This window comes from Melampsora larici-populina, assembly GCF_000204055.1.
Source record: "Melampsora larici-populina 98AG31 unplaced genomic scaffold MELLAscaffold_36, whole genome shotgun sequence".
In the NCBI taxonomy this organism is placed as follows: domain Eukaryota; kingdom Fungi; phylum Basidiomycota; class Pucciniomycetes; order Pucciniales; family Melampsoraceae; genus Melampsora; species Melampsora laricis-populina.
This window is the reverse complement of record NW_006768800.1, coordinates 554,735-567,889: the sequence shown is the minus strand read 5'-3', so window position 1 is coordinate 567,889 and position 13,155 is coordinate 554,735. Positions and strand designations below refer to the sequence as shown.

General features: G+C 42.5%; 3 protein-coding genes across 3 annotated transcripts; 2 read left to right on the top strand and 1 right to left on the bottom strand.

Moving 5' to 3' along the window:
- Window positions 1–710: 710 nt before the first annotated feature.
- On the top strand, window positions 711–2,260 carry MELLADRAFT_72597 (uncharacterized protein; the record flags this gene model as incomplete). The annotated part of the gene is made up of 8 exons (XM_007413410.1): window positions 711–891; window positions 983–1,003; window positions 1,089–1,195; window positions 1,289–1,315; window positions 1,404–1,506; window positions 1,579–1,670; window positions 1,769–1,886; window positions 1,949–2,260. The coding sequence occupies 8 exons, from the start codon at window positions 853–855 to the stop codon at window positions 2,123–2,125; spliced, it is 684 nt and encodes a 227-aa protein (XP_007413472.1).
- An 814-nt stretch (window positions 2,261–3,074) lies between these two features.
- Window positions 3,075–5,130, top strand: MELLADRAFT_109413 (uncharacterized protein; the record flags this gene model as incomplete). The annotated part of the gene is made up of 5 exons (XM_007413411.1): window positions 3,075–3,435; window positions 3,815–4,271; window positions 4,359–4,670; window positions 4,812–5,057; window positions 5,100–5,130. 5 exons carry the CDS (start codon window positions 3,075–3,077, stop codon window positions 5,128–5,130), a joined length of 1,407 nt encoding a protein of 468 aa, XP_007413473.1.
- Window positions 5,131–10,361: 5,231 nt separating this feature from the next.
- MELLADRAFT_109412 (uncharacterized protein) lies at window positions 10,362–12,965 on the bottom strand (the record flags this gene model as incomplete). Its single annotated transcript, XM_007413340.1, has 7 exons — window positions 10,362–10,411; window positions 10,604–10,672; window positions 10,732–10,826; window positions 10,901–11,306; window positions 11,377–11,946; window positions 12,140–12,223; window positions 12,293–12,965. 7 exons carry the CDS (start codon window positions 12,963–12,965, stop codon window positions 10,362–10,364), a joined length of 1,947 nt encoding a protein of 648 aa, XP_007413402.1.
- Between the last annotated feature and the right edge of the window lie 190 nt (window positions 12,966–13,155).

Genomic DNA, 13,155 nt, shown 5'->3' with positions numbered 1-13,155 from the left:
ATTTTCGGAGGGAATCTTTATTGGGAGCTATTGGACTAGTGCTAAGTATGTTTTGAGGCTTTTGATCACCTTTGGAGCTTTGTTATTTTGAACATTCATGATCATCAATTTGTTGAAGCCTGCTTCAGACAGCCGGCAACTTGAGGGATAGAGGACAGTGTGCTGCTTGATATTCTTATTGTAGGATGTCCAAGAGATTGGTATATGCAAAACCTCTCATGTATAGAGTGAAACTCAAATGGTCAAGTAGCCCATCCATCATGTGCTATGACATCCCAGTGATTCATGATATGTCATGACACAGGGAAGTTTTCGAGTCTGGGGTATGCAATTTCAGAGTGCATATCCAATTTGAAGCAATCAAGACCAGAAATCAAGAAGTTCTAAACCACACATTTCCTGATTTGAAATTCCAATAGCTTCCTTGAAGTAAGGAAGTACATAATGTGAATTGGAAGATACGTTAACAGGACGGGGCTGGCTCACTGCCTTTACCTACCAAACAGGCATTGTTTTGTGTTCATGATGCCAGTGGTCCTTTTGTTTTATTCTCATTTGTTCGAGGTCGAAGTTGATCCAAACCAAATGTGCTGTACTTGCTGTGATGAGTTGAAGTTGTCCTTACTAATACTGCTGTGTTAGATTAACCTGAATCCTATCATGCTGTGAATTGATCGACTTTCGTCCGACTTTGAGTCTGTTCGATCAAGGGACTCGAGTCGTTACCATAAATTCTGAGTTCATTCACTTCATTTGATCTGACATTGCTCAAGGTCTCTTCGAGCGAACAAGTGGCTCATTACCATCGATATTCGCTGCTTGACTTGAATTGACTAGTTTGACTTATATACCATGTCTCATGGGAAGCAGTTCACGCTTTATAGTATCATTGTGAGTGCTCAGCTTGCTTCGCTAAACAAGCCGTTTGACGATTCATGTAACCGACCTTTTCTTCACTCCTGGCGATCGTCAACACGAAAAGGGTGGCACAAATGGAACAAAGGTATTGCATGTTTCCCTCTCATTGAGGCTTTGTTAAGCGCTTTGAACTAAACGGCTTCGGAACATATAAACTATCTGATGCGCAGGTGACCTACCTGCTCGAAGAGCTTGGACTAACTTACGATACCATCTATCTGGACTACCGAAAAGATGAGCAAAAGTCTCCTGACCATATCAAGCTCAATCCCAATGGGTAAATAATTCTACCTTGAGGATCCATTCACATTTCACTTTCAATTCTGTCTTACTGACTTCCTTTTTGATGGCATCATATCTCAATTATCAGGCGAATTCCTACGATCATTGATCATCAGTTGAGTAATGTTCCTTCTGAAAACCTTCTCGAACCATGATTTCCGCTGTCTTCGCTGACTTGGTTTTCCATTATTGACCTACGACAGAAACTCGGATTTCTCGTTATGGGAAAGTAATGCAATACTCCAATACTTAGTAGATAAATACGACAAGGAAGACAAGTTCTCAGTGACGAAACCAGAAGATAAGGTATGATCCCGTATGATGTATGCGTGATATATTCACTTACATCTGACTATTTCACGCACTCTTCAATCTCAGCACATACAATCACAATGGCTATACTTCCAAGCTTCTGGACAGGGCCCTTACTTTGGTCAATTAGGATGGTTCAAGCTCTATCACCCTGAAAAGTTAAGCGTTAAAATCATTTTCTTTTCCCACGGCTTCCCTCTTGAGCCACAATTGGCCACCCAATTCATCTGCTTTTGTCATTTCCTATCATCCACAGGTTTGATTCTGCTATCGAACGCTATGAAAAGGAAGTCAAGCGAGTGTTTGGTGTCTTGGAAAGTGTTCTGAGCAAACAGGATTGGTTGGTCGGTGGTAAATACACTATCGCAGACTTGGTTCGTCCATTGATTTCATCTACATCTGCATTTGGGTTCTAATTCACATCTTATATCTATAGTCCTTCCTTGCTTGGCACAACATGGCTGTGAAGTTTCTACTTGACAACTATGATTGTGCAAAGGAATATCCCTCACTCGACAAGTGGGCGAAGAGAATGGATGAGCGACCAGCAATTAAGAAGGTCAATGCGCATCTGGAAGCTCTCAAAAAAGCTCAGGATTCAAAGGAAGGCTAGGTAACAGAACATGGCCGGTGATTGACCAAATATACTGGGAGAGAATGGCTTTTATACCTCCTCTGAATTCATTCCACTTTTGGTTTCAAGAGGCAATGTTGAGTGCAAAGATTTTGATTAGTTGAGATTTTAATGATGCTCTCAAATCATCATCCTTACCATTGATGGTTATATTGGAATCATGATATGATGACAAACTCTGGAGTGATAGCATCATGATAGACTGACTTTAGAGAAGGTTTGGTTCTGATAGAGCCACACTGGTAAGTCAATTAACAGGGGTGGAGACAGTATAAAAACTGATCTGTGACCTACTTTATTTAGCTTCTGTCTCATCTAAAATTGCCCTTGAATATATGTAGGCTTAGTAAAAGAGATGCCTACCATAAATTGAGTAATCCAAAGGATGGAGAAGTGTGGAGACATAACATCACAAAAAATGGGAAGAGTGACAATGTTTCTCTATCAGATGACAAGACTTCTAGAAGATTTGAACATGAAGCTTTTGACACTGATGTCTTTTTTGACTTGAGCCTTCAAGCTGGAAAAAAGGAGGCCAAAAGATTTATCCATGACATTCAGAAAAGTGATGGAAGGAGGATTGGTAGTTTTTCTATCCACATCCTCCATACATTCCTACTTTCAATCCACAGTTGATTGCTTATGATGACCTGAAGTTTATAGTGAGCAAGTGAATTACTTGGCACTGGTGGCCAAAGGAACGACATCATTGGTGAGGTCCATCGTGACGGGTAACGCAGTGTATGAGAGAGAGAACAGGGCCGGGTAGTACGCGGCCCACTCACAGAGTGAGGCAGTACAAACTATGAAAAATTTTCAATTTCATAGTTCCGCACGCCTCACAAGACTCATACACTTCAGCTTCGAATCCTCAAATCTATAAAAGATTTCCAACTCCCAGCAGAAATAGTTTATTTCAGTTTTAAAAATGGCATCACAAGATCAAAGCAGCACACAAATGTTCAACAAAGATGTAGAAGACATCTTATCTAAACACAAACAAGGAAGAGAGAAAACAGATCAAGAAATAGGTGGTGCAAATAGAGGAAGAGGGAAAGGAAAAGCAACTAGAGGAAGAGGTAGAGGCAGAAGAAGAGGAAGAGGCGGAACTGCAACTACTAGAAAAACAAGAAGCAAAACTAAAGGGAAGATTCAAGAACCAAAAGATGAGTCGTCAGGAGAGGAAAGAAATTTGACGGAAGAGAAGGAGGAGAGTGGAAAGGAAGAAGGAAGAGGAGAAAAAGACGTACCTGGTGGTGATGAAGAAGAGGAGGATACCGTCTTGCTAGGTAAGTTCCATCAAGAAATTCTCTCTATTCAATCATAGTTCTCTCTTCCTCCATGGTCCAGAAGTTGTGAAAGGCATAGGGTGTAACCACACGGGTGGAGCAAACCGCATATGATTCGAGTTAGAAGCGCTGTAACCACACGGGTGGAACAAGCAAATGGAGAGAAGGTGCAGCCACACGGGTGGGACACAAGAGATATCTGGTTAAGAACCAAGGAAAGCAAACAGCTTGATATATGTCCTAGAGTGTTAGAGATCCTGTCCTAAAGTCCTCGAATGTCTTAAATCCTAAAAAGTCCTGGAGAGTCCTGAAAGCGTAATAGAAAAGAAGTGTGGATCAGAACTAATTCAATGAATTATGTGCCTTGTGTGATAAATAGTAGATGAAGCAGAATTTTCAGCGGAAGACGCACACATTGATAGAGAGCATGAGCGCTACATCTCGGAGTTGACGAAGCATTATAAAAGAGGAAACACGGGAAGGTTTGAAATCCTGGAGCGTGCATACGCGAGATGGTGTGAAAGGATTGGGACAGATCAGAGAGGTGTTCAAATGCTAGACGCATCGAGTGAAGAGGTGGAGGTAGAAGTGAGTGAAACCAAGAGGAAAGCAAAGGAGAAAGTCAGCAATAAGCCAGCTAAAGTCGGAAAGAAGATGAACCCGGGAGAAGTCTTAACACACAGATTAATCAATCTAGCGCCTTACTGGGATAACCGTATGAAACTAGCGTTTGGTTACGTACTGTTGACCATTTTCGTCCCGGCATGGTTATTAGCGGATAAAAATCATATGTCAAATAGGAGAAAGCAGTCGTCATTGTGCTCAGATGTGGTGGCGTACGTGGGGTTAAGAGTCCCAAACGAGTGGTGCCAAAGTTTTTTGATGTGGTCGACATTGTTCAATTGATACATGCAATATTGGAGGCTGAAGTATGGCAGAGAAGATATCGCAAGTAGATTAGAAGAGCATTATAAGATAGTGTTAGCGATAAAGGACAAATATCACAAAGCGTTTGCGCCAGCGTTAAGATACAACATCACTCACAGGACCAATGTTTTTAGTCACACGCTAGAAGATGGTGAACTGTCGGACGTCGGAATCAAGAATGAGGAGATAGCAGAACAAGCGATAGCTGATTCGAAGGCAAACGGTGATCATTGGTACTTCGATAATCCGTACATCGTGGGAGGAGCTATGGAAAATACAAATCCAGCAACTGGGAGGATGCAAGTCGGGTGAGATTTGTTATTGAACGGAGACAAGCAGATCACGGCAATAACGGGAGGAAGGATGCTATCACATCTAGCTCCAAGTGGAAAGAGCCAGAGTCATCAGGTGAACGGACAGTTCTTTTTTGAAGGAAATCAGTCACAAAGTTACCATCAGAGTGATTTCACAGAGGCGAGTGGAAGTAGCGGTCATGGAAATAGAGGTAGAGGTTGTAGAGGAAGAGGTGGTCATAGAGGTGTCGTAGGAAGAGGTGGTAGTAGTAGAGGTCCCTCAACATCAGGCCCGACCTCAGTAGTGAACGGAGTAGTGGTACCAAAGTTTGGCCCAGGAGCGTTCGAGGCAATGAAGGTGGCTAAGCAGGCAGGAGCAAGTAGTGGTGGTGCAGGAGCTCAGTAAGTGGCACTCAAGTTGTAATAGTTTTCCTTTCACTTTAGACAGAATGGAAGTGGTGAAGAACAGAAATAAGAAATTATGATTGTGTCTCGTTTCTCGTCTCCACATGTGTCCCAATAATGAAATGTCAATTAGACATGCTAGTATTGAGCTAGAGAAGCAGTGAGAAGTGAGTAAAATACTGAGAATTGTTCCATATTTTGTTTGCTTGGGGCGTTCTCTAGATCTGAGGAATTGAGAGAGTCAAATGAGAAGGTAGGAGAGATACAAGTGGAAGAGAACGAGGCAAACTCACCGGCTAAAACGCCTGAGGTAGAGAAGGTGGAAAAGAGAAGAAACACCAGATGGCCAGTCGGAGCAAGATGTGAGATGAACTTAAGGAAGTGGAGAGAGCTGGCAAAGAGACTCGGTGTAGAAGGACAAGTAGAGGATGTGATACAAGGCTTAGAAGAAGGCTTCACGCAGGGGATTCCGGAGCACTACTTATGGAAGAAGAGGTGGTGGACACCAGATAATCACAGCTCAGCAACGGCGGTGAAGGAGAAGATAATGAGAAACTTACAAAAAGAAAAAGAAGCCGGGAGAGTCTTCGGCCCATTCACGCACGAAGAGGTGTACAAGAAATGGGGATTCTTCAGAACGAATCCAATGGGGAGTGTGGTTAACAACGATGGATCTTTACGGATGATTAATGATCTTTCCTTTCCGGTTGGGGATGCAGAGATACCGTCGGTGAACTCCATGGTTGACAAGCATGATTTTGACACGTCGTGGGACGACTTTCACGCGGTGGCCAAATATTTTAGAGAACATTTCAAAGAAATTTTATTGTTAGCCATATATGACTGGGAAAAAGCTTATAGACAAGCTTGTACAAAAGAGGAGGAATGGAAATACCTGATGATCAAAGACTTTTGTAACAGGATTTGGATGGACATTGTGGTACCGTTCGGAGGGAGAGCCGGATGTGGGACATTTGGAAAGGTGGCGGATGCATGGAGATTGATCATTCAAAGACACCTGGGAATTGATAGGATCTTTAGGTGGGTAGACAACAACATGATAGTGAAGGTGAAAGGAGACAACTGAAGGATAGAGGATGTAGTAGAGTTAAGCACGGAAATGGGAGTGAAAACCAATTACGAAAAGCTACGAGACTTTGCAGAGGAACAAAAGTATCTGGGTTTTGTGTTTAACGGGAGAAACAAAACTGTGAGATTGCCGGAAGAAAAGTTAGAAGAAAGGTTAGCCGCAATCACGGACATGTTGGAGAAGGAAGGACCGTGGAGTTTAAAAGAAGCGGATTCAATTATAGGGAAAATCGTGCACCTGATCTACATTTTACCACACATGAAACCGTACATGCGAGGACTCTATGCGTGGCTGAATCCATGGCAAAAGACGAACGCAAGACGATACCTGTCAAGAGCGGCGAGGAAAGATCTACAAAGCTGGAAAGAAGTGTTATCCAACTTTGAGCCAAGAAGGATTATACCGGCGGTAGAACTGGAGAGAGTTGGTTGGGTGGGAGATGCAAGCGGCTTTGGGATAGGCGTAGTAACAGAGCACGGATGGGTGAGATTCAAGCTGAAAGAAGGATGGGCCACAAAAGGATTGAGGAATGATGAAACACATCAGGATATTGCCTGGGCCAAAACGGTGGCGATAAGGATAGGTTTGTTGATGTTAGAGGTGTCAATAGACGTCAGAGGGAGAAACTTTTAGGTAAAAACCGATAATACAACCACGGAGTCAACAGTACACAAAAGATGATCGAAAAGCAAATCGGTAAACAAGGAGTGGAAGAAAATTCAGGATTTGCTTTTGAGACTGCAGTGCGACATAACATAAGAGAGGGTAGACTCAGGAAGCAACAAGGCAGACGACCTATCAAGAGGCATAGGAGAAGACAATCAAGTGAAGGAGCGAATTAAAATAGAACTGCCGGAAGACTTGAAAGAACTGTTGGTAGAAGCATGATAGCCCCGAGAGTGGAACATAAGATCACGCTATTCCTGCAAGACGGACCGGGGTAGAGAGGTGGAGAGAAAATGAGGTACAGGTCCATTTTTTATCAGGAGGATGGGCGGATTTGACATTGATAAATTATAGTAGCGGAGTTTCGAAACTGATCAAGTTCGCAAAGGAGAGAGGTTATGAAAGGAAGAGTTTGTTACCGTTGTCGATCAACCGGTTGTATGAATTTGTAATTTGGGCTGGAAAGAAGCTGAATGAGGATGGAAAAACAGAAAAGAAAAACGAATCAACGACGACAATAGAAGTAGAAACGTTGAAAAAATATCTCACAGGCATCAAGTGCTGGCACTTATTTCATGATGAGGAGTACCCAAAATATGACGCATTGAAGTTGTTGGTGTTATTGAAGTCATCGAAAATAGCGGAAACAGCGATAAGGGAATCGGAGAAGGAACAGAAAAAACCGGTGTTATTGAAGCATATGGTACAACTCCTTACACTACACAAAATGTCATCTTTACTGGGCGGTAAAGAAAACTACTGACATAGAAAAGTCCTGAGGCAACAGGAAGAGAGCTAAAAATCTGAAAAAACATGCACCTTGTTCCTAGATGTTGGGGCGTCATGACAAGTATTTTTTTGTATTTTACACACAGATATTGGTTAATGTACTAACAATAAAGGCTGAGAATCATCAAAAACCCACCTGTAACAATACCTGAAATTTGGCCCTTGACTTTGAAGACAGGATTTTGGAATCTTCAAACATCAATAACTTTTGCAGTCCTGAATCAAATCAATCGATGTGAAGTTCATGAAAAAGGTGAGCCTTTCCTCTACATTTTTCATTGAGACATCACATCTGTAGCTGGTCTAAAAAAGATCCTACAGAGCTATTCATGCAGAACTGTTTGAACATATGTAGAGTCTTTAAATGACTAGATAGCACCTTACTAACATTATGAAGTGTGAAGGAGAATAGTTCAGCTTTTGAATGAACCACAAATCGAGTTATTTGGAGCAGAATTGCAAAAGTTATTGAAGTTTTTAGACCACAAAATATTGTCTTCATACTCATGACCCAAATTTCAGGTATTGTTACATGTGAGTTTTTGTTGATTTTCAGCATTTATTGTTAGTACATAAACCAATTTCTGCGTGTAAAATACAAAAAAATACTCATCATGACGCCCCAACATCTAGGAACAAGGTGCATATTTTTTCAGATTTTTAGCTCTCTTCCTGTTGCCTCAGGACTTTTCTATGTCAGTAGTTTTCTTTACCGCCCGGTAAAGATGACATTTGGTGTAGTGTTAGGAGCTTGTTGAACGGAAGTAATAGAGGCCAGGTGGCACTAACAATTGCATTGGTGGCATTCTGGGGGATGGCAAGATTAGGGGAGTTAGTATCAGATGACAAGAAGAAGAGACAGATCAGATTGAAAGACGTACAAGTGACAGGTAATGGGGAAAAAGTGCTCATCAGCTTATTCAACGCAAAAACGGCACAGCCAGGACAAGTCCAATACATCAAGTTGAAAGCACAGCAATTGTACTTAGACGCGGTGACAGCAGTAGAGAGGATGATAAGAGATAATCAAACGGGATCAGGTGATGTGTTATTCTCATATCTCGAAGAGAACGGTCAGAGGAGCACGATTTTGAAAGCTAAGTTGATGGGAATTTACAGGAGAGTGTGGAGTGCAGAAGAAGATGGAAAACGACTGTCAGGACACTCGTTCAGAGTGGGAGGTACTACATTTAGGTGGAATGAGAAGAGGCCTTTAGAAGAGATCAAGGCAATTGGGAGATGGCAGTTGAAAGCGTATCAGTTGTATCTGAGAAAGTATAGTAACAGACACCGTGTCCGTATCCGTGTAGCACGTCGATGTGCACACACCAAATACTTTTGATACATACTTGAAAGAGCCATTAAAGAGGTCTCCACAATAGGCATGTCTTCCCTTTGTCAACTGGGACGTTGGCACTCAGTTGACCCCAACGGCTGACAAAGGATCCCACAAATTCTTTTGTCAAATTATCATTCACAAAGGGTGCTCGGCACCGATCTCAGTCTAAAGCCTACCAAACACCTTTCTGTTTTTTATCAAAACTCTCCGTGTGTGCACGTCGACGTGCTACAAGGATACCGACATGGTGAGAGAGAAGAAAGAGACAAAAGAATTGTGGGATCTGTTAGCGTTTGAAGAAGGACAAGGGAGAGTGAAAGTAAGTGAGAAGTGCTTCAAACAATAAGAAGAGAAGGAGACTGATATTGGATAAATAATTTCCGAAGGCAGCGGGAAAGACAGAAGACTAGGAGAACAGTAAGAGAGGGAGTAGAATTAGAGTTTGGGAAGACGAGGCGATGTGCGGGGGCTGTACAAAGAAAGTTTGAAATGGAATCAGCCTGAGTCCCGAGACCGACACCCCGAGGGTTCCCCGAGCCCCGAACCCTTGGGGTGCGGGTTTGGTCACCTTTTTTGGGACCCCAGTACATCGGGGGCCCCGTAGGGTTCGGGGGCAGGGGGGGCTAGTCCTCAAACCCCCAATCTTATCCGCGGGGACCCCCGGCTTCCCGCGGGTTTTAGGCATTCGGGATAGGGGTCGGGGGGCCTTCTGGAAGCCGGGTTTTGATTGGTTTGGGTAGGGTTCGGGCGCGGGGGAGCCTACTGGATATCGGTTCGGGGTGCGGGCAGGCCATTACCCGCGTTTTGCGGGTCGGGGCTCAGGCTGAAAATGGAATGTGTCAAATTGAAGATCAGAGAAGTCGTATGGAAAATCTAATCACATGCAGCAGATCAATTGCGGAGATCTGGATGTTTGCCGTAGATGGGTTTTTGACGGGCTCAGGACGCCACCCGTCCAGAGATTAGGTGGTAGAAAACCCTTTTTCGGACAGGCAGTCCCCCGGCCTACGGCCCCCCACACACACCAGGTAAAGCCTGAATAAGGCGAAACCTAAAACAAAGATTGCTTGAAAGAAGAAAGGAGTAGAAAGAAAACAAAAGTTAGAAATTGTAATTAAAAACTGGAAATACAAAGTTTTAAGAGAGTAGAACAAAAACAATGAGAGCTTAAAACTATGCACAAAAATGAGAGCTGAACAAGATAGAGTCTAAAAGATGGATTGATTTATTCTTTGTCAGATTCTTAAGTTATGCTACTTCTCCAAATGGCACATCATTCATTAGGATGCAGAAGCAAAAATATATCAGAAGCTTCGAGAATCAAAATACCATTGTGTGGCTGCAAAGATTGGAAATATCAAGGCAGTACAACTATCAGTTATTTTGTATATAGATATGAATTCTGTCAAAGGGGATTCTAACTGTAAGGCTTGTCTAGATAGAAGCATTGTTGATGCCATGAACATGCTGAACAGATACAAGAACACAGCTATCATCAGAGCAATAAATTAGTTGTAATATAGAAATGGATAACACAAAGAATGAATAAAAGTTAGGGGAGCTCCTAAGTATAAAGATGAAAAGGGTATAAATTCGTGCGATCTGCTACGCAATGTAATCTAGCGTATGTGCAAGGTATGTTTGTCAAGTCTTACATACTTTGCTTGATACCCATATGGAGCATCATTTGGCTCAATCCTCTATCGACCTTTGCCGAGGGACATGAACCTTGCATAATTTACATCCGGCAAAACCAATTGATTTTTGCCTGGTTAGGTTGCTCGGACTTTTTGTAGCAGAGAAATTGAACCCCCGATTTCGGTTTTTGGACTTTTGCCTTTGAACTAAATCCGCATAGTCCAATCTAAAATAGAATAACTGACTAAAGAATCCAAATCAAAGAAGGTCAGTCATCTACCCCAGGACCAAAAGTGACAAGGTGTGGAAAATATTCACTTTTTAACCTTTACAGCAACTCCCAGGTATTCATCGGGTGCAATACCGCTGATAGGGGATGGATTTTTTACTGCATCATTAACAAATTGGATTTCGAATGCTGGGTTCTTGAAGTCCTTCAATCGAAAGATCTCTAGCAGGTGTTGCTCAGCCCCACGCCCATGAGCCACAATTTGTGCAATGTATTCAAATAACAATTCCTTGTTATGAATGTTTTGTTCCATGCTTTCACTTTGGAAAATTTCCATCAGCTCGTCTAACAGCTTGTTCAAATTGCTATGCACAGTAGGTGGGTATACCCATTCTACCTTCTTGTACTTGTCAAATGTTTTTTGAGGTACAATTGCTCCTTCAACCAGCATCTTCTCAAGGATCACTCTTCTGGCAGATGGAAGGAGGCGCGTATCTGAAAGTGGATCAGAAATTCATTGGCATATTGCTTTAGCGCGGAAGAACCGATCTTTCGGACCACTTACTGAATGTGAATATCTCGTGTGGATAATAATCATCGTACAATTTTGGTGCCAGGTCAGGATAGATGTCCTTTAATATCTGAGCCAGATACAAAGGACATGTGCGAAGGCTCTGTATCCAACGCTCGACCATCCCTTTTACATCTGGATCCAAATGCGAGTAAGCTAATAACATCTTCAAACTCTTTGCACCAAGCTCATGTGAAGCTTCAAAATATTCTGCCATCGCCTGTTTAACTTTCACATCATTGAGACCCAGCGAGCTTATATGTTTGATGCGTTCCACGTTTTCCTCGATCAAAGGTCGATTCTTTTGCCGGGAATCGAAGCATTTTAATTGACATTGTACGTTAGCACGTGACCAAAATCTCCTTGAAAGATGTTTCCATATGCTTATCTCATGATATTGTGAGATACGCAGGTGGGTCAACATGTGGTATGCCAGCTCCCGTTCCACAACAGAGTGTTTATAATACGCTGCCACCGGTTTTTGTTCTACCGTAGTATCAATTGGCTCAAAGAGTATCTTGATGTCTTCGATCAAATTCTGCGAGTCCACAAAGTTCAATGGGACTGGAAGCCTCAAAAAATCATCGTGAATCTTTACCAATAATGCGCTGGGCTCAAATCTGGGATGTTCCTCCATGATGTGGTTTCCAAACTCGCGCAGAGTACGGATCCTCTCAAGGGGTTCCTTCAATGCTATTGACGTTCCAACTTCTAAGTAACTTTCGTAAAGCTTCACCGAAAGGCTCAAAGGACTTACTCATATCACGTATCTCACGATCTTTGGAGGCAATTCCTGGAACCCACATCCTTTTCACCTCGGTTTCCAGAGCCTTCAAATGACCTGTAGTTTTTTATAAGCCCTCAATCTTAGAAACATACCAATGGAGATCAAAAAATAGCCTCAACGCACCACATAGCAGAAAAAGCTCTGCTTCGCCTTGAGTGACCTTCTCTCCTGCATGAAATGCACGTAGTTCTGAACGAAAGGTCTTTTTCATATGAGGCTTGAACCACGAAAGGATTCCAAGAGTCCAAAGCCTCTCTCTGGGTTCAAGAGAAACATCTTGCAAGACTTCTTGTGCTGTTGCAATACATTTCTTCAAATACTTCTTGAATGAAGGCTTGTCACAAACAGTAAAATCCTGTCCAGTCTTCCTTTCTATGAAATGACTCTCAAGCTGTAAAACCAAGAGAGCTAGAGGGTAAACCTTCGAATCTTCTCCCTGCTCGCTTATCTGTTGAGAAATCTTACGGTATGTGTTTAAAGATCCAGGCGATGGCGCAATGGATTTTTTACCCTTGATTAAATCTACCCATGGGTTCTGAATCCTTTTCTCCTTTGGTAGTCTATCAGCCATCCAAAATCCGTAGGCGAGGGTTACTGAACTTCCTCCTCTGCTTGATGGATTGTGGTATATTCCATGAGATGTCACTTCGTAAAGTTCATCATGATGGCGGCTTGGATATACCTCAACATGGTGAGAGTTTACCAGTTGACCGGGTATATGTTCTTCTTTTTGTACGGAGGTCTCGATGGTATAAACCACAGTCCAGGCAAAAGGAAGTAATACCCAGATGTTCATGTTTCTATGTGGCTCAAGAAGGCGGGCTATAAGATATACTCAGACAGGAGAAAAGAGATCACAATGTTTCTCCCTTCAGCTAATGGCATCCTTATATGAGCTGAAGATGAATCTTCACATCAGATTGATACTTCCCCTCCAAATGCTTGACCGGCAACGGCTTCAAAGTATTTTCTTCATAAAGATTAGG